At 35.5% G+C, this 19,131-nt stretch overlaps 1 protein-coding gene across 1 annotated transcript; it reads left to right on the forward strand.

Annotated features, from left to right (window-relative positions):
* The first annotated feature begins 5,637 nt into the window (after positions 1 to 5,637).
* Positions 5,638 to 7,952, forward strand: LOC116137718 (pentatricopeptide repeat-containing protein At3g02490, mitochondrial-like). Its single transcript, XM_031423403.1, has one exon. It carries the CDS (start codon positions 5,685 to 5,687, stop codon positions 7,698 to 7,700), a length of 2,016 nt encoding a protein of 671 aa, XP_031279263.1. The 5' UTR covers positions 5,638 to 5,684; the 3' UTR covers positions 7,701 to 7,952.
* Positions 7,953 to 19,131: the final 11,179 nt, after the last annotated feature.

Here is a 19,131-nt window from a genome sequence, read left to right on the forward strand (position 1 = left end):
TTCTATTCCCTGTGTACTTTTAGTTAACTTGTGCATATGTATTTGTAATAATTTGTTAGTAATGAAATCCATACTAACCTTTTAAAATGTGTTGCTTAGATCTATTATTTATGGGGCAATTGATATAAACATTGTCATGTAATTATCACTTAACTTAGAATACAAAACTTAAGATTGTACTTAAAATGATATTCTTATTTTTAATTCTTTTAAGAAAATTCCTTGAGTTATCAATATAGGTAATTTTTTTTTCTAACCTATTTCACTGTTACATGAAACTGATCTGAAAGTGTGGACTTCCTGATTACTCAGCATTGTTAGCACAAGATACAGTGTTTAATCTGTTGACACGCATTGGTCTATCAGATGACCACCTTATCTTTGCAGCGGGACAGTTCTCTAAACTCATTAGACTTTGTAAATGGGTTTTGGTGAGGCCTAAAAAGCTTTGAGCTTTATAGTATTTTTGGACTTCCAACTTCCTTGGATTTGTTCTTAGGTGTATATCCAAAGCTGGGCTGGAATAGTTGGGGATGCAATCATATAAAGAGGTTTCAACTTAGGCCTCTGTTGGAAATATAATTCAAAGTGGAAGGCCTTATGCAGCACTGGGACATTAATTTTGGTTTCCTGGTTATAATTGTAACCTTGCTTTTCATTCTGTATGATGAGATGTAGCTCTGCCACTCTGTTTTGTCTCCATAGATTTGTTATGTCACTCTGTTTTGTCTCCATAGATTTGTTATGTAATAGGCTAACTTTCTGGGGTTATGAGTTAAATAATTGTATGATAACTGAGGGTTGTTGCAACATTTACTCTAGTGTGCTATTTGCCCTTTGCATAGGATGTTATATTGTACAGGTTCCAAGTACTTATTGTAATGTCTTTTGTTGTCACAATGAAGCACAGTTGTATTGCCCTTGCTTGAAGGACTTTCTAGGTTTCTTTCTTTGTTGTTTTAGTATGTAATATTTGTGAAGAAGAAAATTTATTAAGAAAGGAATCTTTGATCTGAGTGCAACCTTTTGTCTCTGGCTGGGCTTGGCTGTTTCATGACCCAATTGTTAAATGGCATCCGGGAGTAGAAAGAGTATTCTGTACCATGTTATTTATACAGTAAACTAATAAATTTATACCATGCAAATATTTACTTTGAAAATCAAGTATATTAATTGTTAGGATAAATGAGAGGGAAAATATTGCATATATGTATATTTATAAGTTTTTGTACTTATATCCTATTCTAGACATTTAGCTGAAAAAGTGGATCAGTGTGTGTATATTTTTAGGAATTTTATCAGTATATCTTGGATGCCCTTGTACAGTAAAACACAACATTTTTTATATCCATATTCTTGTCTTAAGTTCTGATTTAACAAACAGCATTCTTCATATTTAACATTAATAATCAGGGAGTTGTTTTTGTGGGTGCTAATGCCTTGCCTTGCTTTGAAGCTAAGCTATAAATTTGCTTCATTGGAGCAAATTCTTTCATCTTTTTTAGTTGGGGGTAGGGGGGAACGAGATACATGTTTTTATTATGTTAAGAGTCGCATGACCTATAGAATTTGCTTGTTTAACCAGCTAAGAATCTCCTGGCTGTTATTTAGTGGGTTTGTCAAACACATTAGTTGATGATTTCATTGGCTTTCATCTCATTGAATATTGTCTTTCACAAGTAGTGGCGGAAAAATAACCTGCCCGGCCCACGACGGGTTATAGGGATTGGCAGGCCGGGCTAGGCTCAGCCTGCCAACAAGGGCAGGTTGGGTTAGGCCCACCTCTTGGCCATAAAGGCTGGCCCACCTTGGCTCGCCAACCTTAACCTAGCAGGTTATGATGCGGGCTGGGCCCGGTTAGCCCACAATTTTTTTTTTTGGTTTTTTAATTTTTTTTTGTGTAATTGTTTTTAGTTAACTTTTCAAATATCAATAATTCAATTAAATTATTTTTTTTTTTGTTAACATTTCAAATATTAATTCAATTTTAATACAATAAAATTGTAATATAAGAAAAATTAGATTTATTCATTTATAAAAAAATAAAATAAGAAATTACAGAAAATCTTGGTGATGACCCGATGAAAGCATTGATATTTTTCAGGTGGGCTGAGGAGAGTGGTTTGGTGAAGCACGATGGGAGAGTTATAATGCCATGGCAAGAGTTTTGGGGAGGGAGGATTGCATCGATCGTTTCTAAGGTTGTTGATGAATAGGAGTAGAGGGTATCAGATGGAGGAGGAGACATATGTTAAGGTTTTAGGGAGGTTCTCTAAGAGGAAAAGTTAAGAGATGCCGTGGACTTGTATGAGTTTGCAATGGCTGGTAAGAATAAGCCTTCGGTGCAGTGTTGCACGTTTTATTGAGGAAAATAGTGGTCGCTAAGCAGGGGATATGGGTCTTTTCTCAAAGGTTGTAAGTGTTTTTACAGAAACGGGAATATGTTGACAGACTCAATGCTCAATGCAGTTTTAAAGAATTGACTAGTGTTGGTAGGTTGGGAGAGTGTAAAAAGATCTTCAAGTGATGGAGAAAGGTGGGTTTGTAGCTATGGTAATATGAAGAGCAAAATTGTGTTTGGTTAGTAGTGGTGGTAAAAAGGATGAAGCGGGCGAGTTTATGGATCATGTAGAACTTCAGGGAGTGATTTGCACAAGACTGGGGTGTCTTTGATTGAAGGGCATTGTTAGCTGGGATCTTGAAAGGGCATCGATTGTTTCCAAAGATGGTGGAAAAGGGTGCCTCTTGCGCCAGCCATGCCTTTGAATTGTTGATAAATGCTTATTGCAGAAAGAACAGAGCAACAGATGCTTGCAAGCTTGTGCATGACTATGTGAGAGAAAATCATTTACAGCCTTCACATACAACATACAAAGAATTGATAAAGAAGTTATTGGTTCAGCGCAGGTTTGAAGATGCTTTAAGTCTCGTGGGTTTAATGAAGAGTCATGGTTTCCCACCTTTTGTTGATCCATTTTTGATTATGTGTCGAAGTCTGGAACTGGTGATGTGCTATTGCTTTCCTAAAAACTATGACCCAAGAGGTTTCCTTCTACGACTGTGGTTCTCCGCTTGTTTGAAGCCTTTTTCCAGGCCAAAGGCATAGCGAAGCACAAGATTTATTGTCTAGTGCCCAGGTTACATCCCGCAACCACGCTGATGTTTTAAATCTCTTCCCGTGAATAAACTAGTGGAGGTTCTGCTGCTGCTGTGGCTGCTTAGGCTTCAGTGTGGTGTATTTTCTTTGTATTTTTTGAGGTTGATGTAGCATGGCATTTATTCAAAAATTTTTGGGTATGAAATTTTGACAGTCATCATAGCAATCTGTTTCCTGCTGGCAAATCATCAACTTTTATTAGTGGCAAATAAAACTTTTAAGGTATTCAAGTTTCACATTTTACTGTGCTTTTAGATATTTATGTTTCAGTTTCCATACCCCATATAGTATCTGAAATCCTCAATGATCTATGAATGACTAAATTGAATCAAAAACCAAATACTTACAGTTTTATTCAATAGCTTGATGGAAGTTAAATTGTCAAATTCATATGTAATATGTATCTGAAGTTTTTATTGAACTGTAATGATTCTTCGAGTTTCAACTTACAGGAACCATCTTTGAATGTGCATGTTTTTGCAACGTTTACAGCAAAAGACTGTTTTTCCTTCTGAGTTATGTTCTCAATGATGATCCCTAACATGTTCTGTTTGTTAAATTTAGTTAAATCATTTATTTCTTTTCCAGATTATGTGGTACTTCAGCAGTAGGTTTATTAGGTGCTTTTGATATTGAACCATATGAACATTTGGACGAGGTAAAATGAATGTGTTTAACAAGTTGAACTAGTCAACCTAGTTTCTGTACTGTATTAGACATAGTAATGGTTAGATCCAGGTCACTTGTTGTATGCCTAGTTTCGATTCATGTTTTTCTTTGGCCATGTTTCCCCAAAGTGCATTAGAAATTTATCATACCTGTCGCTCCTCTAACTAAAAACTGGTCTTAATCATTGGTGCTAAAGTTATTTTTATTGGTGTTTTGACATATATGTCATTATGAAGTTATTTTTATATATTTACATGTATGATAACTATATTATTACAAATTATATATATATATACCTTAAAAAAAAAAAAGGGCTAACATGCGGTGATGTTATCTCTACCAATAAGAATTCAATAGATCTTTCTACCAATCAGAATTTGACATGCACCTCAAGACATGAAAACCCAGATTGTCTCAAGAATGCCCATTAGTGAATTTGGTTTGCACACCTATCAAAGTCTTATTTCTCATTTAATTTAAGGTCTTATTTAATTTAAAGATGTACTTGGGAGTTTTCAATGAATAAGAAGGCAGAAAGAATCTTCATGCCATTAGACAACTTGTAAAAACCACCAATTACTTGAGTAAAGCGGGTATAAATAGATAACTCTCTCCTAAAAAAATAAAGGTTAGACAAACACTAATTACATTGAGCAATGGTCCGTTTATAACAGGTCTCACATGGGTCTCATTAATTAATTATAAACTACCACATCAGGGTTATGAGAGAAAATTTATAGGAGAGCGTTGTTGGTGTAGTATTATTTTAAGGGGGTGTTTGGTTGAGGGTAATGTGGGATTACTGGAGTTATGTCATCTTATATTACTTGATTACCACGTTTGGTTGTGAAGTAAGATAAGATTCCGGTAATTTTCAAATACCAATAGTAACTACTATTGGTAATATTGTAAGTAATCTGATTACCTCAATTTTTTTAGGTATTCTAAGATTACCAAGGTAATCTTTTTTTTTTGTTACAATTTTATCCCTTATTAATAAAATTTTAGGACAATAATGGTCTTATTTTTAAATTTATTTATATGACTATGGTTTTTACTATTTCACCCAAATTAATTAACTTTCTGGATAAAATTATCATTGAATTCAAAACATATTGCAGCCCACCTAAGCCACCACCCCCACCCACCTGCCACCACTTGTCGCTGACAACCACCATCATGGCTAGCCGTGGCTGCCGTCGGAACGGAGCACAAAAGGCCAAAAATAGTCGTCGTGCGTCGATATGGCCAATTTCTGACCAGATATCTGGTCAGAAATGGCCAGATCTTGTCGAAAATGGTCATATGGAGCACAAAGGCCATTTCTTGCCTTCCGTGCGTCGATAGGTTGTCGACGAACTACGGTGGTTCCCCGTGACCGGCAATGGCTGGGTTGGTAGGGGTACTTTATTAATTTTTCAAACTTTTATTATGGAGTTATTTTTGCTAAGTTTTTAAATACCGGGTTATAATAATCAAAATCATAATCAATATTAAAAAATAATTTAATAATAATTTTAATTAGAGGACAATTCAGTAATTTAAATAATATACCCATCAATTTATTCCTTCCAACCAAACATATTAATATAATATACCCACTAATTAACCATTTCAAGGTAATCTAACTTTTTATTAATCCAACATTCTTTTAATCAAAAACCCTTTAATGTATTATTGAAAATATGGTCGAATTCACATCTAAATCCTGGACCCAAAAAATAGTTGGCTCCGGGTCGGGTTGATTCGGTCCATTAAACTTTTAAGTACACCTCTCTAAAACCCTAAAACTCACGTTCTTTCATCTTCTGAATCTGCAAATCTCTCTCACAAACCACAAACAAAATTTTTACCGAAAATGAGACATCAATGGCGTTATCTCCTATTCCGAAAGTACCCTCGTTCGCCTCTCCAATTTCCCACAGTGCCTTCTTCCCAGGTACACTCCAGTTTATGTAACTCTCTTCATGAATCACTTCGTACTCTTTCTTCAAACATTCATACAAGCACGCACTATCTCAGCGACACCGGTTCACAAAGATCCAGTTTCTATTTTCACTTTAAAAACCCCGTAAAATCTAAAAGTTCAATAGTTTATAAGAATCCCATGAGTTGTAGCTTCTCATCTGAGCCAGCAATGGAGCTGAAAGACTCAGACTTCATGGTTGTTAGTGATATTTTCAATAAGTTTAGTGATGTTAATGATATTAACAAAGAGTTGGAATCGAGTGGTGTTCTCTTTACTCATGAAATGGTGCTGAAAGTGTTGAGTAATCTCGAATCGAGCCCAGATGTGGCTCGGAGGTTTTTTTATTGGGTTTCGGAGAGAGAGAGCGCGAGATTGAGCTCGAAATCATATAATTTGATGTTAAAAATTCTGGGTGCTAATGGGTTTATTGAGGAGTTTTGGGCTCTGGTTGATGCTATGAAGAAAAAGGGTTATGGTGTATCTGGCCATGTGCGTAATAAAATGACTGAAAAGTTCGAGAAAGAAGGTTTAGATAGTGATTTAGAGAAGTTAAAAGGGGTTTTTGCTACTGGGTCGATTGATAATTCAATAGAGAAGATTAGCTCTAGGGTGTGCAAGATTGTCAGAAGTGAGGTCTGGGGTGATGATGTTGAGAAGCGGTTACGAGAACTGAATGTTACATTTTCTAGTGATTTGGTTAAATTTGCAGTGGAAAATCTTGGTGATGACCCGATGAAAGCATTGATATTTTTCAGGTGGGCTGAGGAGAGTGGTTTGGTGAAGCACGATGGGAAGAGTTATAATGCCATGGCAAGAGTTTTGGGGAGGGAGGATTGCATTGATCGGTTCTGGAAGGTTGTTGATGAGATGAGGAGTAGAGGGTATCAGATGGAGGAGGAGACATATGTTAAGGTTTTAGGGAGGTTCTCTAAGAGGAAAATGGTTAAGGATGCCGTGGACTTGTATGAGTTTGCAATGGCTGGTAAGAATAAGCCTTCAGTGCAGTGTTGCACGTTTTTATTGAGGAAAATAGTGGTTGCTAAGCAGCTGGATATGGGTCTTTTCTCAAAGGTTGTAAGTGTTTTTACAGAAAACGGGAATATATTGACGGACTCAATGCTTAATGCAGTTTTAAAGGCTTTGACTAGTGTTGGTAGGTTGGGAGAGTGTAAAAAGATCTTCCAAGTGATGGAGAAAGGTGGGTTTGTAGCTAGTGGTAATATGAAGAGCAAAATTGTGTTTAGGCTTAGTAGTGGTGGTAAAAAGGATGAAGCGGGCGAGTTTATGGATCATGTAGAAACTTCAGGGAGTGATTTGGGCCACAAGACGTGGGTGTCTTTGATTGAAGGGCATTGTGTAGCTGGGGATCTTGAAAGGGCATCCGAATGTTTCCAAAAGATGGTTGGAAAAGAGGGTGCCTCTTGCGCTGGCCATGCCTTTGAATTGTTGGTAAATGCTTATTGCAGAAAGAACAGAGCAACAGATGCTTGCAAGCTTGTGCATGACTATGTCAGAGAAAATCATTTACAGCCTTCACATACAACATACAAAGAATTGACAAAGAAGTTATTGGTTCAGCGCAGGTTTGAAGATGCTTTAAGTCTCGTGGGTTTAATGAAGAGTCATGGTTTCCCACCTTTTGTTGATCCATTTATTGATTATGTGTCGAAGTCTGGAACTGGTGATGATGCTATTGCTTTCCTAAAAACTATGACCTCAAAGAGGTTTCCTTCTACGTCTGTGGTTCTCCGCTTGTTTGAAGCCTTTTTCCAGGCCAGAAGGCATAGCGAAGCACAAGATTTATTGTCTAGGTGCCCAGGTTACATCCGCAACCACGCTGATGTTTTAAATCTCTTCCTCGTGAATAAATCTAGTGGAGGTTCTGCTGCTGCTGTGGCTGCTTAGGCTTCAGTGTGGTGTATTTTCTTTGTATTTTTTGAGGTTGATGTAGCATGGCATTTATTCAAAAATTTTTGGGTATGAAAATTTTGACACTCATCATAGCAAATCTGTTTCCTGCTGGCACATCATCAACTTTTATTAAGTGGCAAATAAAACTTTTAAGGTATTCAAGTTTCACATTTTACTGTGCTTTTAGATATTTATGTTTCAGTTTCCATACGCCCATATAGTATCTGAAATCCTCAATGATCTATGAATGACTAAATTGAATCAAAAACCAAATACTTACAGTTTTATTCAATAGCTTGATGGAAGTTAAATTGTCAAATTCATATGTAATATGTATGTAATATGTATCTGAAGTTTTTATTGTAACTGTAATGATTCTTCGAGTTTCAACTTACAGGAACCATCTTTGAAATGTGTATGTAATTGCAAGGTTTACAGCAAAAGACTGTTTTTACTTCTGAGTTTATGTTCTCAAATGATGATCCCTAACATGTTCTGTTTGTTTAAATTTAGTTAAATCATTTATTTCTTTTCCAGATTATGTGGTACTTCAGCAGTAGGTTTATTAGGTGCTTTTGATATTGAACCATATGAACATTTGGACGAGGTAAGATGAATGTGTTTAACAAGTTGAACTAGTCAACCTAGTTTCTGTACTGTATTAGACATAGTAATGGTTAGATCCAGGTCACTTGTTGTATGCCTAGTTTCGATTCATGTTTTTCTTTGGCCATGTTTCCCCAAAGTGCATTAGAAATTTATCATACCTGTCTGCTCTCTAACTAAAAACTGGTCTTAATCATTAATTGCCTTGAAACTTTTTGGATAGAGTCAGTTACAAGCGCACATGGCAGAAAGGTTATTACAAGGTATAGGGTATGAAAGTAGATGGATTGGGATAATGCTGGAAGTATTACTATTAGATTATTGTTATTTGGAGAGAGATTAGTATCAATAAGGACTATGGGTGGTGGATCATCTTAACAATTATTGTTCCTTGTTTTGATTTTGTTTTGCTGGTTGTTGTGTCCACTCTTTGGCAGTTTTTGAAGGTCTTCATCTGAGGTTGAGTTGTTTTAAGGGATATTTAAGTGGGAGATACTGTCAATTTTATAAAATATTTGGGAGCTAGGAACAGAAAGTTTATGGAACCACAGTAGGAAACATTCAGTTATTGCAGAACTTTGAGGACCTCATATATCTTTTATTTTGGTTTGATGTTCTTTGTTGGCTGATTTTTTCTATTCCCTGTGTACTTTTAGTTAACTTGTGCATATGTATTTGTAATAATTTGTTAGTAATGAAATCCATACTAACCTTTTAAAATGTGTTGCTTAGATCTATTATTTATGGGGCAATTGATATAAACATTGTCATGTAATTATCACTTAACTTAGAATACAAAACTTAAGATTGTACTTAAAATGATATTCTTATTTTTAATTCTTTTAAGAAAATTCCTTGAGTTATCAATATAGGTAATTTTTTTTTCTAACCTATTTCACTGTTACATGAAACTGATCTGAAAGTGTGGACTTCCTGATTACTCAGCATTGTTAGCACAAGATACAGTGTTTAATCTGTTGACACGCATTGGTCTATCAGATGACCACCTTATCTTTGCAGCGGGACAGTTCTCTAAACTCATTAGACTTTGTAAATGGGTTTTGGTGAGGCCTAAAAAGCTTTGAGCTTTATAGTATTTTTGGACTTCCAACTTCCTTGGATTTGTTCTTAGGTGTATATCCAAAGCTGGGCTGGAATAGTTGGGGATGCAATCATATAAAGAGGTTTCAACTTAGGCCTCTGTTGGAAATATAATTCAAAGTGGAAGGCCTTATGCAGCACTGGGACATTAATTTTGGTTTCCTGGTTATAATTGTAACCTTGCTTTTCATTCTGTATGATGAGATGTAGCTCTGCCACTCTGTTTTGTCTCCATAGATTTGTTATGTCACTCTGTTTTGTCTCCATAGATTTGTTATGTAATAGGCTAACTTTCTGGGGTTATGAGTTAAATAATTGTATGATAACTGAGGGTTGTTGCAACATTTACTCTAGTGTGCTATTTGCCCTTTGCATAGGATGTTATATTGTACAGGTTCCAAGTAATTATTGTAATGTCTTGTGTTGTCACAATGAAGCACAGTTGTATTGCCCTTGCTTGAAGGACTTTCTAGGTTTTCTTTCTTTGTTGTTTTAGTATGTAATATTTGTGAAGAAGAAAATTTATTAAGAAAGGAATCTTTGATCTGAGTGCAACCTTTTGTCTCTGGCTGGGCTTGGCTGTTTCATGACCCAATTGTTAAATGGCATCCGGGAGTAGAAAGAGTATTCTGTACCATGTTATTTTTATAATTTATACCATGCAAATATTTACTTTAAAAATCAAGTATATTAATTGTTAGGATAAATGAGAGGGAAAATATTGCATATATGTATATTTATAAGTTTTTGTACTTTTATCCTATTCTAGACATTTAGCTGAAAAAGTGGATCAGTGTGTGTATATTTTTAGGAATTTTGTCAGTATATCTTGGATGCCCTTGTACAGTAAAACACAACATTTTTTATATCCATATTCTTGTCTTAAGTTCTGATTTAACAAACAGCAGTCTTCATATTTAACATTAATAATCTGGGAGTTGTTTTTGTGGGTGCTAATGCCTTGCCTTGCTTTGAAGCTAAGCTATAAATTTGCNAAATCGGAATAAAGTTCAACCAAGTAATTGTTTGGTCTAGATTTGAGCCTCCAAGCTGGTGATTGTATAATGATTTCTTAAAAGTAAAAATTTTTATGGTTGAAAGGGATTGTTGGATGGAAGATATAATCAAATAGTTTAACCTTTATTTAAATTTGAAAGTTTTAACAATAATTTAGAAGTGTTTTGTTCTTTTAATTCTTATAGAAATTGAAGTTGACTGAAATATAAACAATAATGTTAGCCCACAACCTTCTTTTATAACCTTCGACAAAGTAACTCGTAATTAGTTAACTCGTAAGTAGACAGACGAGACTTATAGCAAGCACATGAAACCTATTTGTGAGCAGATCAATTATGAGTTATCATATAAGGGATTATGAGAGAAAGTTGTAAAAATAAATTATTAACCTAATATTATTCGAATATAAATATTAACTAACCCCTGAGTGGTCGAGTAGTTTGATAGGATTTTTAGATGTATTATTTAAGAAATCTTGAGTTTAAATTTCTCATTGATTGCTAATAAAAATGAATATTATAACTTTTATTTTTTTAATAGTTTTAAGACTTCAAAGAATTAGTTAAAATTCGTTACACATCTCCTTATCATAAAAAACAAAACTATATATAAATATTTAACCATCTCCTTGTCATAAAAAAAACAAAATTATCTATAAATATTAAATATACTAGTAAAATATAATCGGAAGATGTCGGTTGAAGCAAAATAATATCTTTGTAAATTATAATTATTTATCGGAAAAAATATCTTTCCATCGGATAACTCAAAGGCCGCCAAGTCCTAGTCAAAACTCAAAAGGACTAAATCAATGGTATCCACTCATCCCAAAGGCCAAAACTAGAGTGACACGTGTTACTCCAAAAAAGACACGTGTCAAACTTCTGTCCACACACCTCAAGCAATGGACTGGCTTCGGAACCTATAAGTAGTGGCAACTTTCATCAATAGTCCATCACCAATCTTTCGTAATTGTTTTGTTTATCAGTGATATGAAACTGAACATCAAAACGATCTGAGCATGTGATCTTTTATCTGGCCATACGATCAAAATACTAAAGATCAGTAATTTAAAGCTAAAGATTAAGATGATATAAGCGTATGATCAATGATCTGGCCACGTAATCTGAAGCTAAAGATTAACGATTTGAAGTTGAAGATCAAGACGATCTAAGCGTGCGATTAGCGATCTGACCACGCGATCAGAGAACTCTGACCCGTGTAATCTACGATCTAGTCAAGAAATCGGCTTGCAATCTATGATCTGACCACGCCATCAGGGAACTTGGACTCAAGTTTAAGACCTGCATGGGCCATCAAACTGTTGATGCTTGATTTTGGACACCAACGATTTGCACGTGCAAAGTGTTAAGAGAGTCTTAGAAATTACACGTGATGGATCTATGAGATTTGAATATGGAGCTGAGATTATATATGTTGCAGAAACATAAATAATAGACTTAACAAGAGAGGTTTTTATAGTGGTTCGGATGCTTAAAGCAAGTCCTACATCCACTGTTATTTTATTAATCTCTGACTATTTCTATGATATTGCCCGTAAGACATACAAAGATGAGGAAATGCTTTGCTTACAGAGAGAAAGAATGAAGCTCAAATCTATGTCTAGCTCTCATATGTTTAGTCCCCCTTTTCGTAAAGAGAAGTGTCAATTTATACACCTCTGAAGTCAATGTAATGAGTGTTTTGCAAGTTGCCTTGACACATGGACAACTCTCATCGGTTCTTCTCTTAAAATGAGATAAGGTTAGTATAAGATATATTTGAGGCGGTATGGGCTTGACAGGAAGTACAGTTTGTCTTTTAGGCACTTATTGAGATGACATCAGCGTAACTTTTTAGGCAAAACAATTTTTTTAAAGTATGGACTTTCTAATGGATCATGGGATCATCTTAACTAGTGACAAAGAAAATGTGACTGTATATTACAAGGCACTGATCCATGGATTCTGCAAGGTGCAAGAGATGGACAGTGTTAAAGAGCTCTTATTTGGCCTGCTTGTGCCTGTTTTCCCTGTTATTGGACTTATTTGTGGCTTGTTGATGGTTGCTGCAACAAATGCCATAAAGAAGCATTAATAAGCTCTGGCCTGATTAGTTTTAGATAAATATATATTCTGTCAAGTCCTCCGGTATTGAATGGAACACCTTAAATACGTATAAAAGAGCCGACAATTTACTATCTCATTATGTTTAAGCATAGACAACAATAGAATTACGAAACGCAACATGGCCAAGAAAAGCAAAGCTCCAAGAATGGGGGTGTTATAGCTTAAACTTTCTTGGAGCCTTTATCTTCATGCTTGTATGCAATGTTCTGAAAACCGGACCGAACTATGACCTATTCAAGGGTCCGATTTCTGGTTTGACCGGTTGGATCGGTATTCGGTCGATTGGACCGTATTCTATAAAATTACATTTTAGTCCTTGAAAATTTGAAATTCATCAAAAACACCCTATATAGTCCCTAAAGGTTTGAAATCTATCTAAAACACCCTGTCACGCGAAGAAACTGGTGAGTGGTGGCGACAGCAACGATTGATGGCCAATTGAAGTTGGAATCATGGGGCTTTTGATGCATAGGTGTAATAACTGCTTTATATTACGATATTCATAAAAACACATACAATAAAAAAATACAATACATTAATCAAACTAGTTGGGCCCAAAAATTTTCTTTCATTTAATATACATATTCTTTACATAAAGTCAGTATCATTTACAAAAGTTCTCAAAAGTGTGGTGGACAGTGCAACTACTCTCCCTCGCACGCTGACGTCCATCCGACTGCGTACTCACCTGGAACCTGCAAAAACATAGAAACAATGGGGTGAGCATAACTAATGCTCAGTGAGTAAATCCTCTACTTGTCTATCCCCGTAACACTATCTCTTAATTCTTTCCTTACACTATTCTTTTCTCATTTCTGTTCTCTTTCTGTTTTTTTTTCTGATATTCTTTGCTATACACCCTCTGGTGTATGTCACGGCCTCATCTTACCGGAGGCACGTCCGGGAACTCAACCCGCTCTTCGTGACTTTACTCTTTTTCTCTTTCTGTTCTTTCTATTTCCTTGTTTCTCATTCTTATTTATTGGAATGTCATGGCCTCATCTGACTAGAGGCACGACTGGGCGCTACCACTCTACTTGACTTCTACTCGTTCCTCTACCGATCAGATTTGGTCATGCACGGATTCGGAACCCTTGGCCATGTGAGTGTACATTCTTTCTCTATATCTCTTAACTGTCACGGCCCTTTCTTACCGAGGGCACGGCTGGAATCTCATGTTCCACTCTATGTGACGGTCACGACCCTATCTGACCAGAGGTACGGCTGAGGATCACTAAGCACCCACTCTCGTGACTCTACTTATCACTCACGGGTTCCCCATCACACAACTTAATCTATTCTCTTCTTTAGCTCTTAGAGTAGCTTGTGCACAAGATCTCTACTCTTTCTCTAGCTACTCATCATAATGTAGCTTAACTCTTAGAGTAATTCTCTACTCTTTCTCAACTATTTCTCAAGTTATTTCACAATGCACAATTAATACATATGGATGGTTCATGCTCATTAATGCACTTAGGAAATGCCAATATGCAATGTTGCAATAAGTAAGGTTCATAATTCATTCTCACGCTTCTCTTAGGCATTTCATCAAACAACTCATGTGCACATAAAAACTCTTCTTTAATTATAACTCTATTTCTCTTTTTAACCATCCAAAAATGGGAATAAACTCCCTTCCATGGGCATAACCTCTATCATAGAAAAACACTCCCAAAATATATATTCAATCTCATTTAACTTCATCTCAACTCTTCACACGTCAACACTTCTTATAAAAGAAAAGTATCCAACAACTCCACATGAATACTCATCTCCATTTAATTTCTCAACAAGTAGGCATGTATCTCTCCTCAAATTCTCAATAACATACATGTAACATGCATATATACTTTCTACTAAATCTCTACTCAAATTCTCAAATCTCAACTTGGGTTAGGATTTACTTACCTTGTGATGAAGAACTCTCACTAGTATTTTCTTTTCCTTTGCTTCCTTGACTTTTCTCTACCCTTTAAATAATAAAACCATACAACTTTAATATACAAATATACACAAAACCTCACATCCAAAGCAAGAATCATTACCTTAGGATGACTTAGCTTGATTTTCTACTCCAATCACTCTAAAAAACCCTTTAAAAATCCTTGAACTAATGAAAAAGGAATTGAGAGGAAGTAGGAAAGGAGAATGGCGGTGGAGAAGAAGATGCATGAATGGGTTTCTAAAGTTAAACCCTTATTATCACATATTTTCTCCATTCTTTCCCATTTTACCCTTACTCTTTCTTGAGAATTCCACTTTTGCCCTTTTAATTCTTTACAAATGCACCTCCAATTAAACTATTCTCCGTGCAATTTCCTTGCATTTCACTCCCCACTTTTTCTGCTAATTAGGGGTAGAATGGTCATTGTGCCCCAAAGGAATAATTCTCTAGAAACTTTATCCAATTTTTTGTTAGGCTCGTCGCCGCGGCGAAGACTATTTCTTCGCCCAGGCGAAACTTCACAGAACCTATACCGTGGGTTGTAGGGCCTCATCGCTGCGGCGACGATTCTTCTTTGCCCCGACGAAGACTGTAACCCCAAAATTCCACCAAGTCTCTACAATTTCAGGGCAACCACTCAATCAAACCAATACATCCATTCAACCAAGGGCCTACCAAACCATACTAACAATATTCCAATTCAAATAAGAGTAAAATAAGAAACATTAGCTACGTACCTCAAGTGGGGCGTTATAATAGGTTCCGGCAAATCTGATGGTGGTGCTAGGGAGTTCCATCGGCGTCGGAGTTCGCCGGAATCAACAAAAGAAGCCTAACGGTAGTGTGAACTTTAGGTAGACGGCGAGCGACGAAGGCTGGACGACGGCGACTGAAAATGGTTGGGTTTTGTCGTGGAGAAGTCATCACGTCGAATAGTAGTGTTTTCACCATCGAACGATGCCAGAATTTGACGGGATTGAGCGGCGATTGGACTGTTACTCGACAGTATTCTGGCTGTCCAACTGCGGCTTAATCTGGTTTAATAGAAAATGATACCGGATCGAAAATACCGTCAGTTTCTAGTCAAATTAGTTCGACCGGATGGTTCGGTCTGGTTCTCAGAACATTGCTTGTATGTACTTGTGTAGTTGTGTTTGGTAAGAGATCTTCCAACGACTTAATTGCTGCAATCAAAATCGGAATAAAGTTCAAACCAAGTAATTGTTTGGTCTAGATTTGAGCCTCCAAGATGTGATTGTATAATGATTTCTTAAAAGCAAAATTTTTATGGTTGAAAGGGACTGTTGGATGGAAGATATGATCAAACAGTTTAACCTTTATTTAAATTTGAAAGTTTTAACAATAATTTAAAAGTGTTTTATTCTTTTAGTTCTTATAGAAATTGAAGTTGATTGAAATATAAACAATAACGTTAGGTTCACAATCTTCCCTTATAACCTTTGATATGGTAGCTCATAATTGGTTAGTTCGTAAATAGACAGATGAGATCTATAGCAAGTAAATAAAATATATTTGTGAGTTGACCAATTATGAGTTACCATATTGGGGATTGTAAGAGAAAATTGTGAGAATAAGTTATAGACCTAAAATTATTCGAATATAAATATTAACCGACCTCTCAGGGGTTGAGTGATTCGATAGGACCTTTAGGTGTATTAGTTAAGAGATCCTGAGTTCGAGTCTTTCTTCAATAATAAAGGTGGACATTAGAGCTTTTACTTTTTCAATAATTTTAATTTCTTGATGAATTAGTTAAGATGTGTGTAAACTATATCAACATCTCCTTGTCATAAAAAAACAAAATTATGTATAAATATTAATAATTTTAAGTTCTTGATGAATTAGTTAAGATGTGTGTAAACTATATCAACATCTCCTTGTCATAAAAAAACAAAATTATGTATAAATATTAAATATACTAGTAAAATATAATCGGAAGATGTCGGTAGAATAAATATCTTTGTTAATTATAATTATTTATCGGAAAAAATATCTTCCCATCGGATAACTCAAAGGCCTCTAAGTTCTAGTCAAAACTCAGAAGGACTAAATCAATGGTATCCACTCATCCCAGAAGGCCAAAACTCGAGTGACACGTGTTACTCCAAAAAGACACTGTCAAACTTCTGTCCACACACCTCAAGCATGGACTGGTCAGAACTATAAATATGGCAACTTTCATCTATCGCTCACCACCGATCTTTGTAATTGTTTTGTTTATCATCATCCCAGTAAACTTTCCATAAGCAATCACCAAAACAATGGCAGACAACACCCAGAAATAGAGCTACAACGCCGGCGTGCCAAGGGCCAAACTCAGGAAAAGTCCAGCGCATGATGGGCAAGGCCACAACGCCGCCCAATCAGCAAAAAAATCAGTGCTAGGGGTTTGAAAAATATTTACGAACTCATGTTTTTTTTTTTTTTTTTTTGGTTTCATGAATGTTCGATGAGTCAATATTTGGGAATGTATTGCAGGCCGGTGACAGGTGAAGGTGCAGGCACTGGGGGCTGTCAATGCGTCAAGAAGGCAACTGCATGAAGAAATGAAGCAGAACTTAGGGTTGAATAATTAGAAGCCTGAATGTATAGAAAAATAATTCTTTAGATGGACTTTGGTTTTATAATTATAATTAAAATTTTATAATTCTCTCCAGGTTTTTAGTCGTGGTTTTCTGAAGAGTTATCTACTTTTCTTTGCATTTCTTTAATGCAATTCTCTACTAGTTTAAGGTTATCTACATTTCTTTGCTATTTCTTTAATGCAATTCTCTACTAGTTAACTTCCCAATATTTCTTTCTTCTTTCTAATAGTAAATACCGTTGAATTATTTTTTTTCAAATAAAAATATTTTAAGGAAATGGAGCAGATGAATCACACCATAAAGGAATCTGGGAATTTCAACAAAGTTGGAGTCTTACATTTTCATTTCATGGAAAAGGTGATCGAGCATCAGAGCATGTATAGGCTCTTTTGTTGCAATTGGTCAGTATGCACGGATTGGAACCGCAGATGATGGAATTTTCCTATTAGAGTTTCTTTTTTCTGCCAAATCAAGTTATTGCAACTTCTGGTAAGGTGGAAGGTCACTGGCAGATATGGATCGGTTTATAGCTGACATGTGAGGTTCATTTTTTTAAAGTATGGATTTTCCAATGGCATGGGATCATCTTAACTAGTGACAAAGAAAATGTGACTATATTACAGGCACTGATTCATGGATTCTGCAAGGTGCAAAGATGGACAGTGCTAAAGAGCTCTTATTTGGCCTGCTTGTGCCTGTTTTCCCTGTATGGGCTTATTCATGGCTTGTTGATGGTTGCTGCAACAAATGCCATAAGAAGCATTAATAGCTCTGGCCTGATTAGTTTTAGATAAATATATATTCTGTCAAGTCCGCCGGTCTTGAATGGACACCTTAAATACGTATAAAAGAACCGGCAATTTACTATCTCATTATGTTGAAGCAAAGACAACAATAGAATTACGGAATGCAGCAGGGCCAAGAAAAGCAAAGCTCCAGGAATGGGAGTGTTATAGCTTAAACTTGTTGGAGCCTTTGCTTCATGCTTATATGTACTTGTGTTGTTTGGTAAGAGCCTTCCAACGCTTAACTGCTGCAATCAAAATCGGAATAAGTTCAACTCAGTAATTGTTTGGTCTAGATTTGAGCCTCCAAGCTGGTGATTGTATAATGATTTCTTACAAGTAAAAATTTTTATGGTTGAAAGGATGTGGGACGGAAGATATAATCAAATAGTTTAACCTTTATTAAATTTGAAAGTTTTAACAATAATTTAGAAGTGTTTTGCTCTTTTAAATCTTATAGAAATTGAAGTTGATTGAAATATAAACCATAATGTTAAACCTATAACCTTCTCTAATAACCTTTGACGTGTATATAGATAAGCAAGACTTAGGTAAAACCTCTTTTATAACCTCTAGTATAAGTAGATAAGCAAGTAGGCAAAACCTCTTTTGTAACTTCTGACGTGATATAGTAGATAAGTAGGATTTATAGTAAGTAAAACTTATTTCAAAATTATGAGAGAAAGAGTTGACCAATTATAATTATGAGTAAAATTATAAGATTAAATTATAGTTAATTAACGAACCTTTTTAATAATTTGATAAAATTTTTAAATATATTACTAAAATAATATATTAATATATTTCAAGAGAGGTTGTGTCTAAGTCTTTTTTTGTTGCTAATGAAAGTGGATTGGAAGTCTGGAACTCTTGCTAAATTATAGGCTCTCGAGGAAGCCGAACATCTCTTTGTCATAAAGAATAAATATATATAAATATTAAATATACTAGTAAAATATAATCGGAAGATGTCGGTAGAATAAATATCTTTGTAAATTATAAGCTGTCACGGGTTATTATAACTGTTGAAAAATATCTTTCCAATTAAGACCTCCAAGTCAAAAGGACTAAATCCATGGCATCCACTCATCCCAAACTAGAGTGACACTTGTCAAGCTTCTGTCCACACACCTCAAGCAATGGTGGCTTCAGAACCTATAAATAGTGGCAACTTTCACCAATAATTCATCACCAATCTTTTGTATTGTTTTGTTTATCACACCTCGGTAAACCCTT

This window comes from Pistacia vera, unplaced genomic scaffold (assembly GCF_008641045.1).
Source record: "Pistacia vera cultivar Batoury unplaced genomic scaffold, PisVer_v2 Contig333, whole genome shotgun sequence".
NCBI classification, from domain to species: Eukaryota; Viridiplantae; Streptophyta; class Magnoliopsida; order Sapindales; family Anacardiaceae; genus Pistacia; species Pistacia vera.